The 17,696-nt window shown below is 36.8% G+C and overlaps 1 protein-coding gene across 1 annotated transcript in view; it reads right to left on the bottom strand.

The window, feature by feature from the left end:
* The window catches only part of SCN9A (sodium voltage-gated channel alpha subunit 9), a 163,390-nt gene that overhangs the window by 84,891 nt on the left and 60,803 nt on the right, over positions 1-17,696 (bottom strand). The window contains exons 2-7 of the mRNA XM_049615550.1: positions 15,140-15,447; positions 7,752-7,870; positions 7,313-7,402; positions 6,635-6,763; positions 5,063-5,154; positions 3,871-4,080 (exon numbers count right to left, since the gene is read on the bottom strand). Of these exons, the coding sequence (XP_049471507.1) occupies positions 3,871-4,080; positions 5,063-5,154; positions 6,635-6,763; positions 7,313-7,402; positions 7,752-7,870; positions 15,140-15,397 (898 nt within the window). The 5' untranslated portion in view covers positions 15,398-15,447. The remainder of the gene's footprint in view (positions 1-3,870; positions 4,081-5,062; positions 5,155-6,634; positions 6,764-7,312; positions 7,403-7,751; positions 7,871-15,139; positions 15,448-17,696) is intronic.

Below are 17,696 nucleotides of genomic sequence, written 5' to 3'. Positions count from 1 at the left end.
GACAGAGAGAGACAGAGCATGAACAGGGGAGGGGCAGAGAGAGAGGGAGACACAGAATCGGAAACAGGCTCCAGGCTCCGAGCCATCAGCCCAGAGCCTGACGCGGGGCTCGAACTCACGGACCGCGAGATCGTGACCTGGCTGAAGTCGGACGCTTAACCGACTGCGCCACCCAGGCGCCCCTGTTCAGGCTTTCTATGTAGGCTGCCGTTACCATGGCAATTCTTTTATCTCTTCGAGAATTCCAATTCATTTACCTCACCACTTTCTCAAAACCTGTCAACCAGCTCTTGGGTTCACTTCTTTCCTTGTCCAGTTTTGAATCCACAGACACTCATTATATCATTCTCTTACAATTTCCTCAACTTCTAAGTATTTCTATCAGTCTATCACACTAACCTGGCAGAACCTTACCCCGACTCATACTCTAATGTCTACCTTCTGCATACTTGCCCCAAGTGGCTGAATGTTATTGGGGAAACTCTCACACCCAAGTGAATGATTGCATTTTTTTAAAATTTTTTTAACGTTTATTTATTTTTGAGACAGAGAGAGACAGAGCATGAATGGGGGAGGGTCAGAGAGAGAGGGAGACACAGAATCGGAAGCAGGCTCCAGGCTCTGAGCTGTCAGCACAGAGTCCGACGTGGGGCCTGAACCCACAGACCATGAGATCATGACCTGAGCCGAAGTCGGACGCCCAACCGACTGAGCCACCCAGGCGCCCCGAATGATTGCATTTTAAGTAAATGATCTCTGGTATCAAATTGCAACTCAAAATAGACTCCATGTCCCATTCCTTAGGATGACCATATAGTGCATGCTCCTCAAAACTTCTGTAGAATTTCCTCTTTCTCATTTGCATTCCCAGCCAATGGTCCCATTTCACACCTTTCTGAGGAAATGAAAGCTACTGGGTTTGACTTAATCCTCTTCTGATAAGTCTGCAGCCTGCCCCTCCACCTTTCCACTTGTTTCAGTGGTAGAGATATCTCTTCTCTTTGCTCTTTCACTTTCTCCAGAACTTGACTTCTCCCCTTCTCTCCTGAATTATTCATCTATATTTTACTACTCACTCATTTCTACCACTAGAAGAGCATCCTTATCAAAATATGCCATTAAAAAAGTACCAGACATCTCCTCCATTATTCTGCTTTCCATTACAGCCAAATTTCTTGGGAAAACTGTCCACACATATTGTCGTCTCTTCTTTCTGACATTTTATTTACCCCTCTCACCACCTTAAGTCCAACCTTCTGTTCTTACCACTCCACTAAAATTTTCTCATGAAAGTCTCTGACAGTTTCCATGTTGTTCAAGCTAATGCATATTCTTTTATCTCCATCATTCTTAATCCTTGATCTTGCAGCATCATTCAACACAAGTACTCCCTTCTCCTCAAACTTTCTTCTCTTGGCTTCACTGTTCACATCTTTGTTTTCTTCTTACTTTATTGGCTGCTCCTTCTCTGTGTCCTGTCTGGGTCTTCTTCTCTGCCTGCTTTCCAGATATTAGGGTTTTGGAGTTCACCAAATTTGCATGAAAAATCCAGTTTCCCTTTCTTAACCTGCTTATAAACATCAGAGTTTTTCAGAAGGATGTGTGTATGCATGTATGTATCCTTTCTGTTTGCTGATTATTTCAAAGTGTATTTATCTCCAAAGCAGGAAGTTCCTCTGATCTCCATGCTTAAATCCCTATTGTCTACTTTTTTCTACACTTGCATGTATCAGTGTCATCCCAACTTTAACTGGTTAGTAACGACTTGCATCTACAATCCTGCCTACACTTCCTTCATTTCCCATTGCCACCCATCAAAAGTTACTGTAGCCACAAGCCTAGAAGATATCCTCAAGCCCTCTTCTCTTCTCTAATCCATCAGCAAGTTCTATAGATTTTATCTTGACATAACCCTTTTCTCTTCACTGCCCACCACCACTCTAGATGGAGCCACAATCTTCTCTTTCAGAATGACAGAAACATCCTAAATGGTTTTCCTTATTCTAGATTACCACCCCCCGTTTGCCTAATCTCTACTCCAGATGGCAAACAAAATGATTGAAACCACTGCATTTAAAATGAAACCAAACCCCTTTCCAATGGGCTAAAACATCCTTCGTGCTTTGACCCCTGCCTTTTTCTCTCACTCTATCTGTTGCTATTCTATCCCCATTTTGCTAAAATCTAACCATACTGATGCTCTTCCATTCTTTAAACACATAATACTCTTTCTTGTTTCAGGACCTTCCTACATGCTATTCTTTCTAACTCAAGTAGTAGCTCCCATACACACACTCTCACCAAAACTTACACTATTTTATGGCTTCTCATTGTCCTTTAGATCTTCACTTTGGTAACTTAAATGCCATCTCCTCAGAAAGGTCTTCTCATTTAGTTGGTATCTCAGCCCCTGAGATTTATTTGCTTTGCATTGCTTTTATTATAACGTGCAATATTTTTTATTTGTCTGTTGCCTTCCTTTAGTTTTTCATTCCCACTAGAATATAAGCTCTGTGAAAGGAGAGCTTATTTCTGTGCCAGAAAGTTGCACAATGCTTAGCTTAGGGGGCACTTAATAAACACATGCTGTTACATAAATATCCAAATAAATACTGCAGTGAGACCTGGCTTCTATGACACAGAGAACAAGTGAGGAAACCAAATTCAGACTGGACACAAACATTTTCTCCCTAAAACTCTATTTCAGAAGAAAATAAAGAATAATGTATAGAATTAAGGGAGAAGGTTTTGGTGTAAAATTCCATTGTTCACTAAGATGTTATTTCACTCATTTGTAATAAATGCAATATGAAGATACACTGCGAAATTCAAGGCTCTTCCTACTCATTTTGAAAAATATTGCTTGAAGTAATGCCAGAGGTTAAAAAAGTCATTCAGATTACGAACTCAAAAATAGGACCATGATTCAAAATAAAAGAACTGGTAGTGATCCGAGGAAAAAACAGTTAAGTTTAAGTAAGTGTTGTAAACTGATTGTTAATTGTAAATGTCAACAATTATCCATAAGATATGTTACTTTTATGGTATATAACTTAGAGATTCTTTGGAAATTGAAAATAACATTTAAGATCATATTAATCAAAATCAGAAACTGAAAAAAATAAGTAAAAATAAAAAGGAAGGGAAAACATGCTAAATTCCTCACCAAACATTGGTAGTAAAGAATTATACATTAAATATTTTACTTCAAAACCTTCATTTTTTTTTCATTTTAGGCTTCAATGATTTTTTCTGTTTTCTTTATTTACATCCTTTTACTATATTAGCTAGGTTTTATTTGCTTTTATCTTCCCCAGTGAGTGGGAGAATACACATTTAGTAAAGAAAAAAAATGATGTGTACTCTTCATAATCCAAGGAGAATGTTGACCTTTACTCTCTGATCTCATTCTGTCAAAGGTACATACACTTGGAAGGTGTCTTGATTTCCTCCCCAAATCCCCCACCTCTGGATCCAATTATCCAGTAAGGTTTATGGGTTCATATGGGCAATATCAGACATACACACTGCAGGTATTAGACAGAAAGCACAAACTTGCTTGGTCTCATTCTCACCCAAATTCATCAATAGCTCCAGCAAGAGGAGCTGTGTTAGAGGACAACTGTTCAGAAAACATGCAGTTTGGGCTTTTTTGTAAAATATTCTAAAATATACTCATGAATTAAGCAGACTTTGAGACTGTGTGCACAGACCAACTCATATGGTTTGTACAGAACTAGTTCTGATGAACTAAACTTTGAGATCATGACCTCAGCTGAAGTCAGACGCTTAACCGACTGATACGCCCAGGCATCCCTGAAAGAGAACAGTCTTATTTCAACCTCTTAACAACTGCAGGGACAATCTTACTTTTATAGTCTTCTTCTTCAAGGGTATCCAGGATGCTTGCTAATGTTTCATTATTTTCCAGCGGATCCCGCAGACATTTATGCTTCAGGTTGCCCATGAACAGCTGCAGCCCAATCAGTGCAAACACGCTCAGACAGAACACGGTCAGAATCATGACGTCAGAGAGCTTCTTCACAGACTGGATCAGAGCTCCCACAATGGTCTTCAGGCCTGAATGCAGGGGGGAGAAAAGTGTTCATAATAAAATAAAGCCTCTGAATGAGAAATAAAAACAAAACATGAGCTTTTCTAGAAATTCATGCATTACATCAAATCAAGGACCTTAAAGAGCCTAGTTCAAAAAAAAGCCTAGTAGCTCAAAAGGGTAGATTTACTGTTTATATATATTTTGCTTCTATATATCACAGCAAATGATAAAAATTGTAAAATAGCCCAAAGAGTAACCACATTGTCAAAATGAATAATTTGGTTGCTCAAGCCATATCCATATTCACCGGTAAAAATAATTTTTCAAAGTGCTAATTTAGTAAATGCTTGTCAAACAAACCATCTCTCTATAATGACATTAAAAGAAAGGGGCTGAATTGCAGCATATAGTGACACGTTGCTAATATTCAGTTAAGAAATGGTTTGTTGTGGAAAGCTAAAAAACATGTCATGCAATACCCCCATGCTGATATTTAAAATCTCTTTTCCTAACTGTATGAAAAGCAATCAGAACAAATTGAAATTTTCATTCCTGGCTAAACAAAATGGAAAATGAGCTGTTATTCAGGAGGGAAAATTTCAAGTTGAGATGTGAGCCAAATGGCCATCTTCATCCTCTAAGATCCATGCAATTGATTAAACTCAAAGGCTGACTTTTAATAATGATTATGAAAAACATAAGAAATCAAATTTAATTAGAACTGTGTAAGAGAAAGTCATTCTTGTCTTGGCTCCAAAAGATCAAAGTCAGCCCTGGTGTTTAACCCCACTCTCACCTGGAATGACTGAAATTGTTTTCAGTGCTCGGAGAACTCTGAATGTTCTCAGCGCTGAGACATTGCCCAGGTCCACAAACTCTGTCACATATCTGTAATAGGGAGTTCACACACAACACAGTGACAACACACACACAAACAAACAAAGAACAACTCCCAAATAGTTGGAGTTATGAGCGGCCTAACGCTCCACACCAATCACTCCTTACCTGGAATTACAGAAATAGTTTTCAAAGCTCTCAACACTCTGAAAGTTCGAAGAGCTGAAACATTGCCTAGGTTTACAAATTCTGTTAAATACCTGTAGAATTAAATCAGAGTTATTCAGAATTTAGATAGAATCTATGATACTTACCCGTGCCTTTAAGTCAAGGTATTGCCTACATTTGGAAATGCTTATTTAAATGGATTGTTCTGCAAGTCTTTTTTTTTTTCCCCTAACACAACTGATTTAATTTGATTAGATTTGATTCAATCCCTTTTATGTGAGTAAAATACAAATATATTATTAAAATGGCTTCAAATACTTTAAATATCTAAATAAACAATCAAATGCTTCAATCATTAGACCTCAACATTATGGTAATATAGATATTTAATATCCTATAAAATGTCAGCAGCAAATTTTGAAAACTGTAGGCTAACTGAAAGAAGCCAGACACAAAAGGCCACAAATTGTACAATTCCATTCATATGAAATGTCTAGAATAGGCAAATCCATAGACTCAAAAAACAGATGAGTAGTTTCCTAGTTTCCAAGGACTAGGGAGAGAAGGGAATAGAAATGATTTCTTCTGGGGGTGATGGAAATATTCTGGAATTAGAAATCAGTGACAGTTGTACAATGTTGTGAACATACTAAAAAAGCAACAATGAATTTTATACTTTAAAAGGGTAAATTTTATGGCATATAAACTATATCTCAATAAAAAATGAGAGCCCTGAGAAAAGGCAGCCTTCTTTTGGCTTGATGTCAATGCTGACTCTTGTCAGCGGGTGCACCTACAGCAGTCAGGTGACCATAAAAGAAGGGAGCCTGATAGACAAGGAGGTGGGGGTGGGGGCAAGGGAATGGGAAACTAGAAATCTTAAGACCCTTCTGCATTATCTAAATTCCTTCAGTGAACCTGCATTAGTTTTAAAATTCAAGATGATAGAGGGAAAAACATTGTATCTAGGTTTGGAGACTCAAAAAAAAAAACAAAAAACAACTGTGCTTCTGGAAAATATATTTGGGGAAAGAGCAGCAGTATAAATAAATTAAAATTATATTTTAATGTAATATTTTCCTCTTAAAAATAAACTGTGACGGCATACATAATATATACACAATGCACTAAAGTTAGGGTTAGTATGCAGTGACAGCCCTTATAAAAATTTTACTTCTGTATTTTAATATAGTATAATAGTTTCATAGTATAGGTTAATAAAAAGAGCACAGTACTTTATAATTAAGGCTTCAGATTTTTCTGTGATTCTTACAGGTTTTATCAGTTTTCAAAGTATGAACTCACTTGCACTGCATATACTATCCATCCAAGTGCTGAGCATGAAGAAGATGATCAATCTTAATGATGTCATACACTTTTGAATGGGAAATGCTCTTTCTCAAAAATTAATCATTTGCCTATCAAATGAATGACTACCTTTCATTCAGTATCCTTTAAATGCAACCATTACCTGCAGGAAAAGTCAGACCCCAAAGGCTTACTTTCACTGGAATACTGTGCTCTCTGTCATTTTCATGAGTTTGCCATTTCAAAAAAACTAAATGTACTTACGCAAAAACAATGACGACAAAATCAAGCCAGTTCCATGGGTCACGAAGGAAAGTGAATTCTCCTACACAGAAGCCTCTTGCAAGGATTTTTACAAGTGATTCAAAAGTATATATTCCAGTAAAAGTGTACCTAGACAAATAACCCAATGGCATATTAAATATGAGAAGAATAGAACCAATATAAATCTTTATTTTTTTCTGATCAACCCAAGAAAGCCATCTATTAGAGTGTGGCTGTTGGTTTATGGATCCACTTGAAGTATTAGAATAAACTACAATACATGTATTTCCAGAAAAATCTCAAAATGCCCATATTAGATACTCTTAGAGAAAGTAGAGGTATTCAAAATGACTCAGAACACAGGTATTAGATCTGCCTGGAAAAGTCCTACATTACTCCTATCAGAAATATACCCAAGGATAAGAAATATATAACATGTCTAAGAACAAGGCAGGACATCTGATAAATTCATTCTTCTAGAAAAGACTGTAACAATTATTCTATTCCACTGCTAACTGGTTAATACCACAGAGGAGGAAAAAATAATTGAAAGAAAAGCAACCATATAATACGGGAAGATAAACACCACAATTTTTAGAGCTGTGGTAACTTCTTGCGGGAAAGGAGAGGATTAAAATAACAGTGAGACCATATTAAAATGTATTTATACCCACTTACTCTACATTCTTGGTCCAGTCTGGAGGGTTACTCATGGTCATAAATATGCAGTTCGTCAGAATAGTGCACATGATGAGCATGCTGAATAAAGTAGCTTAGAATCAAGGAATTTGATTAAAGACCACAGTGGGAACTTTTAATATTTGATAATGACACTTGTTAAAATGCTAACAACTTTGTCCTAGAAAATAATTCTAAATGATTTTTATAACTTGTTTATCTCTTTGAACAAGGGAGTAATATATAAAGTAATTTATCCTAAAATGCTAACATTGCCATTCTCCCAATTTTCTCAGAGACTTACACCAAATTATACCGAAATCAGTACACTAAAATCAGAGTCTTTTCTGGTACACAAGAACTAAAATCCACATTTGAATAAAATAGCAAAGTTTACATTTTAAAGCACCATTAACAGTAAACAATTTAAAAAGGATATGAGTGTACTAAAATCTTAATTGATATTCTTCTTAGGGGACTGAAAGGAGACAGCATGTACAAAGCAGGTGTGGCATTGAAACGGAAGATTGCTTTCCCTTTGTTCAACACTATGAAAGTCTGTAGGAGAAAATGAAAACAACATGAAATTGAGAATCTGAAATTTCACCCTCACACATTTATATCAGCAATTTACCTCTGCCTGTGGTAGGCTCACATTAAAGAAACACTGCCATCAGACTCAAGCAACGTGGTACCACTGACATTAATTGAACTCTTTAGATCACATTGGCCAATGAACTCCTTCTGTTTCTTCTTAGTAAATTAAGAAGTGAGCCATTTATGAGCATGGGTTGCCTAGAACTCCTCAAATACAATGTCTTTTCTTTTTCATATCCTTTTAACACCCAAATCAGTAACAGTAAGTTGTGGCCACTGGAATTAGTTAGAATATAATTTCCTTCTTTCACATCAGTGTATTTTAAGCAAACAAAATAGAAACTAGCTATCCCTGATTTTTGCCATAACGCCTTGAGAATTTTAATACTTGTTGGTTATTGTCATGGCTAATAGTTAGTGTTCCAAAATATGAGTCATTTCAAAAACATATTCTCATATATTTAAGGAATATTAGAGTTAGAAAATCCTATTACCCAGTTCAATTTTCTTGTTTTAGATGTAATATAAATAACAGCTAAAAGAAAAGATCACAAATTAAAGGACTTGCTTGCTACTACCCACAGTAATTTAAAAAATAATAATACAAATGAGCCAAATATTCTTGAAATGTGTTATTTAATCATTACACAAGTGACATTCTCCACAGCTTTGGTATGTAGTTAAAAATTTTAAAACTCAAATAAATAAACAGCAACAACAACAAAACAATAACACAATCTAAGAAATTTGCTTAGAAATCAAGAAGACCAAATTTAAACTTTTTGTCTTATTCTCCTATAGTTGATAGGCAAATTACCTGTGTTATTTAGAAGACATTGACTTGGTCTTCTGTTGTTGTTTAATCTGAATTTTATATAAGTTCATGAATGGGCTTCTGGTAATAAATATTTTTCACCAAACTGGGGACCTAAGTTCCAGTATCTTGCTTTTTAATTGTATGTGGCAGTGTTCTCAAGAAAGTGAACCAGAATCTATTATTTTCAGATGTCTTTTTATATTCCTAGTCACTTTCACTACACCGGTTATGACTAAATACAATTTAACATAAAATTCACTTTTACCTTAAAATTAGTTTTAAAATTAATATATAGTCTTTGAGTACAACCGCTGTTTTCTTAACTCTTGATACACTGTGCTTTTTAGAATTCATTCATTCATTATACTCTGCAATTGTGTAGTGAACAACTATGGCATATGAGGTGATGAAAGGCATTTGAACATAAATGAGACATGAGTCTTGCATTCAAGAAACTTCCTAGAAAAGTGATGCATACACAGTAACTCAAATACAAGGCAAGATGTGACAGGTATAATACAGAGAAATACAAATGGAGGAGGGTGACAGTATGAAAGAGACATGGTCACACACAGGTGAGAATTATCAGGGAGACTTCCTGAACCAGACATCAGCTGAGCTAATGTGAAAATCATATTACTGTCTAGATTTGGTCAGATCAAGTTACCTTGTGCTTGACATGTTTACAAAAAACAATTCATTTGCTATTTTTAAATTTAAATTCCCAATGTTTATTCACTTCAAGAACTTCTCTAGGAATATCTGGGTTTACACACACACAGGAGTTAGTTATAGGCAGGAAAAATAGGTAAGCCTATGAAATGTGGGGGGTCAGTATAGGTCCCTTTAGTAAATTCCAAAATCCTACTATGAAATGCATAGATATCAAAGTCTGAATAAATTATTTTAATTTTGCCCATTTATTTAAGAGTTTGTTGAACATAAAATTAGACAAATATGGTTCCCAAAGAGCATATGTTTGGTTTGGACAGATGTGATTCTAAATACCAGATCCACCATTTAACAACTTGAGAGCCAGCACTTAGTGCCTTCTAAAAAGCACAGTGTATCAAGATTTAAGATTTAACTTAAAGCTTTTAAGTTTCTGGCACACTGTAAATTCTTAGTCAATATTGGTAGCAGCTGCTTAAATTATAGGTAACATATAAAGCACAGTAGGCCATTGTACCTGTCCTCTTAATACCCATAGCACAGGGTAATTAGTAATTTATTCTTTCTTAAAGACACAAAGTTTCACTTATAATAAAAGCACTGCATAACATTATTAAAAAGCACTTATATATTCATCACACAAAAAATGAAGCCCTAACTTCTATCATTAATTTATCAAGTGTTCTTTGTTTTAACAAAGCATTGATAATTACACTCAAATACAAATTAAAGTCTGGGCCAAAGTCAAATTAGGGGTCATTAAGATATATTTTTTATTCTTTCTTTCTTTCTTTCTTTCTTTCTTTCTTTCTTTCTTTCCTTCTTTTAATACGAAATTTATTGTCAAATTGGTTTCCATACAACACCCAGTGCTCACCCCAACAGGTGCCTCCTCAATGCCATCACCCACTTTCCCCTCCTTCCCAGCCCCCATCAACCCTCAGTTTATTGTCAGTTTTTAAGAGTGAAGATATATTTTTTAAATGTTTATTTTTAAGAGAGAGAAAGTATGTGAGCAGGGAGGGGCAGAGAGAGAGGGGGACACAGGATCTGAAGTGAGCTCTCTGTGCTGACAGCAGAGATCCCGATGCAGGGCTCAAACTCATGAACCGTGAGATCATGACCTGAGCTGAAGTCGGACATTTAACCGACCGGGCCACCCAGGCGGTCATTAAGATTTGACCCCCAGGGGTCATTAAGATTTTTAATACAAGCAATAATTATAATGTAGCAGAAATAAAATTTTTGTCTCTTAGTGTGGATAACTTGAAACATGGAGGAATCAATCCACAAAGTTGCAAGCAACTCTAAGTTTGCAAGCAAAAGTCAAAACTATTTTATCAAGAAATGTCTGAAAAGCTAGACACAAAAAAATGGATAATCTAAAGCTCCAAACCAAAAGAAAATAAAAAGACTTGGTTATCCCTTTAGATCTTTGTAACCACGTCAAGAATAGAGAGCCATGAAAAATAGATTGCTTTGTCTGACCTAGTTCAACTCAACTATACTGATGCAAATGTGGGTTAGGCTTTTGATGTGGCTGGTGTTATATTATTTGAAAGGAATTGGGGCCAAGGCAAAGAGTTGGAGTCCCATCCTAAATGTTCTCTATTAAATTAGTCTATCAGAGCCAACATCATTCCATTAGTTAATAGGCCTATAATCCTCCATTCAAATGCAAACATTTTCCCATACCTCCCAAATTACTTTAAGGCAGTATTAGTGTATGTCTATGCCTTGGGGATTATTCCGGAAAGATTCCTTTCCTCCTTAAGAAGTGGCTGGTTAAGTAACATCCAGACCCCCCTTTGGAAATGGGAAATGTAGTAGGTATCCATTCTGAGCCAGGAATTTTTCAGGATGAAGTAATAAGTAAAATGAGAAAGTACTTTTTATTTTGCCTGTCTTATTTACTCATCATTATTTAATTTGCTTTTGTGAAGTTGTTACCATAGTGGTTGCTATACAACAGAAACTAGACTATATTAAGAGATGTGGTATAATAGAATATCTCAGTAGGGGGACAAACCAAATTGAATTTTAAAAATCTACAACTTACTGGGGGGTAACATTTTGCACATTGCTTAATTTCCCCAAGCCCTTTGTCTCATCTAAAAATAGGGTATTACACACCTCACACCTGTCAGAATGGCTAACTTTAACAACTCAGGCAACAATAGATGCTGGCGAGGATACAGAGAAAGAGGATCTCTATTGCACTGCTGGTGGGAATGCAAACTGGTGCAGCCACTCTGGAAAACAGTATGGAGATTCCTCAAAAAATTAAAAATAGAACTACCCTGTGACTCAGCATTGCACTACTAGGCCTTTATCCAAGGGATACAGGTATGCTGTTTCGAAGGGACACATGCACCCCAATGTTTATAGCAGCACTATCAACAATAGCCAAAGTACGGAAAGAGCCCAAATGTCCATCGACGGATGAATGGATAAAGAAGATGTGGTATATATGTATACATATACGTATATATACATATACATATATACATTCACTCATATGAGGACTTTAAGAGACAAAACAGATGAACATAAGGAAAGGGAAGCAAAAATAAGAAAAACAGGGAGGGAGACAAAACATGAGACTCTTAAAAATGGAGAACAGGGGCACCTGGGTGGCTTGGTCGGTTAAGCGTCTGACTTCAGCTCAGGTCATGATCTCACACTCCGTGAGTTCGAGCCCCGCGTCAGGCTCTGTGCTGACAGCTCAGAGCCTGGAGCCTGTTTCAGATTCTGTGTCTCCCTCTCTCTCTGCCCCTCCCCTGTTCATGCTCTGTCTCTCTCCATCTCAAAAATAAATAAACGTTAAAAAGAATTAAAAAAAAAAAAATGGAGAACAAACAGGTTTGCTGGAGGGGTTGTGGGAGGGGGGATGGGCTAAATGGGGAAGGGACTTAAGGAATCTACTCCTGAAATCATTGTTGTACCATATGCTAACTAATTTTGATGAAAATTATATAAATAAATAAATAAATAAATAAATAAATTTAAAAATAATAAAATAAAATAAAAATAGGATATTACCAAAAAAAAAAAAGAAAAAAAAAAGAGGGGTGGGGTAAGTGCACCTGGGTGGCTCAGTTAGTTAAGCCTCTGACCTGATTTCAGCCCAAGTCATGATCTCACAGTTCATGAGATCAATCCCCACATCAGCACAGAGCCTACTTGAGATTCTCCCTCTCCCTCTCTCTCTGCCCCTCCGCAGCTCACACTCTCTCTCCCTCTCTCTCTCTCAAAGTAAATAAATAAACTTAAAAAATAAATAAAAACAGGGTATTTCTTCCTATCTCACCAGGTTATGATAAATATGTATGCTAATTTATATAAAAAGTCTAGTGCCTGACACAGCAATCCTTAATCCATATTAGCATTCTTCCTTGCTGTGTCAGAATACTGATTGCTTAATTAGAATGCTATATAGTATTTCAAGGGCTTCTCAGGTATTCTGGTTTTTAATGCTGTGCTGCCAGCCTGTTGTAATGTGAAGCAAGTGTTAGGGACTGCTGTTCATAGTAACTACCACTGAGGCAGATGGGTTTCTACTATCAAAATGTAACCTCATCATATTTTATATTTCTCAGGTTATTTCAAATATGTTCTCTATTTTACTTTATTTGCTAGATGTCTTATCAGGAAATATTCCCTTTCATTTATATCTTAAACTATTTTTTAAAATGGGCTTTATTTTGTCTTTCTTGACCTTTCAAAGTCTACAGGTGCTATACGGCAAAGCAATGTTGGAGAGTTACAGAACTGCCGATCTAATCCTTTAGAGTTTCCTCTTAGTCAACTTGAACTTCAACCTGTTTGTGTCCACTACTGTGTCAGGAAAGCTGTACTTCTCACTTTCTCAACAGAATAACCTTTACACAGGTGTTTCAAAGTCTCTCCCATTTCCCTAAAGTGAAAACACCTTCTCAGTTCTGTTACTCTCAACATTTGACTTTCAGAGGACAATTTCCATTCCTGTGGTGTGGAAAATATTGACATCATGTAACACGCATTTCCTCTGATGTGCCTGCATTTACTTCAATGTATCAGGACTCTTAAATCCAACCTCTATTTGCCCCTCAAGTCTCAGTAAGACTTCTCTCCATCTTTTTTTTTTTTTAAGTTCATTTGGTTATTTAGAGAGAGAGAGAGAGCGAGAGAGAACCCACATGCAAGCAAGGGAGGGGCAGGGAAAGAGGGAGAGAGAGAATCCCAAGTAGACTCCGTGTTGTCAGCACAGAGCCTGATGCGGGGCTTGAACTCATGAACTGTGAGATCAGGACCAGAGGTGAAATCAAGAGTTGGACACTTAATGGACTGAGCCACCCAGGCACCCCTTCTCTCCACTTTTCTAATGCAAATACAATCTGGCCTTAGCTTGTACCTTGTCTATTAACATCTGCAACTAGCTACATGATTCCAACCTTCTGTATTTTTCTCTCTGAGGATTATTATTATTATTTTTTTTTACTTTCAAGGTGCTATTTCTATCCTATATTTTAAAAGTTTTCAATTTATTTGGAGCCTCAATAAATTCTGCCTTTCTGGAAGAAAATTTTTCAGATTTTTCAGCATGAATGTACTGCTATCCACTTCCTCTTTTTATTTGCTCTCCACCACCTTCTTGCTTTCCTTCCCACCCCTGAACACAAACTGCTTGCAAAAAGCTTACCAGCTCATCCTCTTTGTTCATTCCAATCGCCTTTCTTTATCCTCAACTTTCTGAGTAATTTTGTGAGATACTCCCTCCCCTTCTTTTTTTTTAAATTTTATTAATTTTTTTTAATGTTTGTTTATTTTCGAAGGAGCGAGAGACAGAGTGTGAGTCAGGGAGGGGCAGAGAGAGAGGGAGACACAGAATCCGAAGGAGGCTGCAGGCTCTGAGCTGTCAGCACAGAGCCCGACGCGGGACTCGAACCCACAAACCATGAGATCATGACCTGAGCTGAAGTCGGACTCTTAACTGACTGAGCTACCCAGGCGCCCCACTCCCCTTCTTTTTTTGAACAGTAGAAACATTTTCTGATTCATGTCCCACTTCTCTATCTCAGACGCGTTTTTCAACACCCTAAATGAAGCAGAAGTCTAAACTCCCATTATTAGTTGAATGATCTTACATATACCCATAAATTCAGCTGGCACCTGCATGCGAACGCATTCTGGACATACCCCGAGGTCTTAGTTCTCAACTGACAATAATTCCGTTCCTACAGGTATGCATCTATGTCATGTCCCAAAAGGCAGAACATTGTACTGAATATTTTAAAAGATTAAGGATATCAAAATAATGTGTCAGTGACAGAACCAGTTTGGATGAAAAATTAAAAGTACAAATTCTGAATATCCCACATACATATGTAACTGAACATTTTTGTCATTATCTGGTTTTTCACTAAATTCCACTTACTCTCAATTTAAAATATCTCTCTGTACAGGGATGTCTGGGTGGCTCAGTCAGTCAAGTGTCTGACTTTGGCTCAAGTCATGATCTCGCAGTTCATGAGTTTGAGCCCCACATCAGGTTCTGTGCTGACAGCTCAGAGCAGGGAGCCTGCTTCTGATTCTGCATCTCCCTCTCTCTCTGCCCCTCCCTGGCTCAGGCTCTGTCTCTGTCTCTCTGTCTCTCTCTCAAAAATAAATAAACATTTAAAAAACTTTTAAGTATCTCTCTGTACAAAAGAAGGCAACAGAGTAGTGCAGAGACTGCACTACTGAGGTCCCAATAAACTCACCTTTTTGTCTGCATAGTAGGGGTCAAGGTCCTCCAGGGGCTCTGACACCATGCCTGGTGGGATGTCCCCGTAGATGAAGGGCAGCTGTTTGCCAGCTTCCAGGTCACTGCTTGGCCTTGGGCCTTCTTCATCATCATCTTTCTTTTCTTCTTTGGGTTCCTTTGTTTTTCCTTCAGCAATACGTTGTTCAATGAGGGCAAGAGACTGTCTTGTGAAGTAGACAAAACTCTGAGGTCCTGGGGGAGGCAACGTTGCCATCTTTTCATCCTGTATATTTTATTTCCCCTTCAGCTCCTTACATAAGAGGCCTAAGTGGAAACAAAGAAAGAGATAGGTGTTTGCTAGCAAGATATGGCACATTACAAAAAATAAAAAATGGATTTTTGGTTTCAACTACAAGAAGTAATGTGTTCACAGAATTATTATGTTGAATTAACATTTATTAAGTGATTACTATGTGCAAGACTTATTTTCCATGCTATCTAACCATCTTTATTTAAAAATTTGATCTTAGACAATAAATTTCATATTAAAAAATAAAGGTTTATAGATTATAACTTTAAAAAATAAATTCTAACATGTAAAAATAAATTTGATTTTAATACTTCCCAGCTTCTAAAAAAAAAAGTGACAATTTAATGGGAAAAAAAACTACTTTTCATCTGTATTTAGTTTTAGTGCTATTGAATCAACCTTCCCTATTTAAAATTCTTTATGACAGTGCTTCTTTATTTTTTTATAGTTTATTTTACTTATTTTGAGCGACAGAAAGAGAGCAGGGGAGGGCAGAGTGGGAGGGAGAGAGAGAATACCAAGCAGACTCCACACCATCAGCATGGAGCCAGACATGGGGCTTGAACTCATGAACCATGAGATCATGACCTGAGCCAAAATCAAGAGGCAGACTCTCAACCAGCTGAGCCATCCAGGCATCCCACAACAGTGCTTCTGAGAGTACGACTCTCCAGATTCTCCTCTTGCCTCTCTGATCACCTGATTCTCTTCTGCCTTAATCTCATAACATACTCACAACCTCTGCTTCTCTGTCATAGGGAAACTCATTTCTGTGAAATGATGTGGTGGAAACATTGTTTTATTCTATTTTGCATATTTATATTTTCTCACAATTACATACCCACTTACAAATCAGAAAAAAAATTTTTTTTTCATTTTGAATTAAAAACAATTTGGAGAAATGTTTTAGGAAGAAGAAAGAAAAGAGATTCAGAAAATATTTGTGACAGAATCAATTTAAAAAGCAAACAAAACAAAACAAAACAAAAAACACCCTATGAGATGCATTCAAACTATGACTTCCCTAAATAACTTATATGTATATACAAAACATTACAACACCTACAGAAAAGAAAAATACAAAATAAAAAAGTCAAGTTTCTATATATTATTACTTTGAAATGTTCTAAATAAAAAAGCATAAAAATAACAGTTCTTATTTTGAAAATAACAAACTCATTATTCCAGTGAGTCAGGGTAATTTTGTAACTTATCCATTAAAAAAAAAATGAGTCTCTTCTTTTTTTTCTTTCTTCTTCTTCTTCTTCTTCTTCTTCTTCTTCTTCTTGCATTAGGTTTGCCTGAGAATTGGGACACACCAACTTCTAATATATCGGCCCATTGTGAACAGCTTGAGAAGCTGTATATAGTAAGGAATATCACCAAAGCCAGAGGGAGGGCGACCTAAGAGAAGCCATGATCTGTTCTTTTATTTTCCAATGCTAAATATAAAAATCTAGCACATCACAGTAGTGAGAACACAGATAATATAGATTCAGAAAAGAAGTGGGAGAAGCTAAAATTATTCTTTTCCAGGACTCTATTTCCATATCAAACAAAATGAACTTCAATTATGTGTAGAACACAGTCGATGACTTTTCCTCTCAGTTATTTGGGCACAGTATAAGAAAATCCTTACCAGAAGTCTATGTATTTTAAAAGAGACTTTGGTAGCCTGTTAGAAACTGGCACCAACATCAATCTGAGAAATAAGGCAGTGAGTGCAGTTTCCACTTGGGTTTAGGAGATTCTTCAACACTTTTGTAAATCATAAAGGTGAGGGGAAGATTACCTTCAGCGTACACATACCTGTCTCTTGGAGAAAAGATGTCTGGAGAACTGACATTTTTGTACTCCCTACATTCAACTGGAAATGTCACCTCTTTCAGGAATTATCTGACAGTAAGTAAGTAGATGTCATGAACTCAGATGTCCAATCCCCAGTTCTACTCTCCCTATTTCTTTTTCCCTTCTTTCTCTTCCCCTCACGCTCTATTCATGCACACCCTCAACATACATATTCTGATTCACTAAACTATATACAGACAGCAGGGCTGGTGGGTGATTCATGTCACTGGTACCATGCATGGGAGGTATTTTCCTGGACAGGATAAAGTGAAGAAAGACACTAAGCATCTGTTACAGCCAGATCAGATTCCATCATCATCCTCTAGTTTGGAGGGTATAGAGGAAGTCACTGCCTCCCATCTGGATGATGGCAATAAATAATGTGTACAAACTTTTAGAGGAGAATTTTGCAATA

Source organism: Panthera uncia, assembly GCF_023721935.1.
Source record: "Panthera uncia isolate 11264 chromosome C1 unlocalized genomic scaffold, Puncia_PCG_1.0 HiC_scaffold_3, whole genome shotgun sequence".
Lineage (NCBI taxonomy): Eukaryota > Metazoa > Chordata > Mammalia > Carnivora > Felidae > Panthera > Panthera uncia.
Note: the sequence above shows the minus strand (reverse complement) of the source record. Positions and strands in the feature narration are given on the sequence as shown.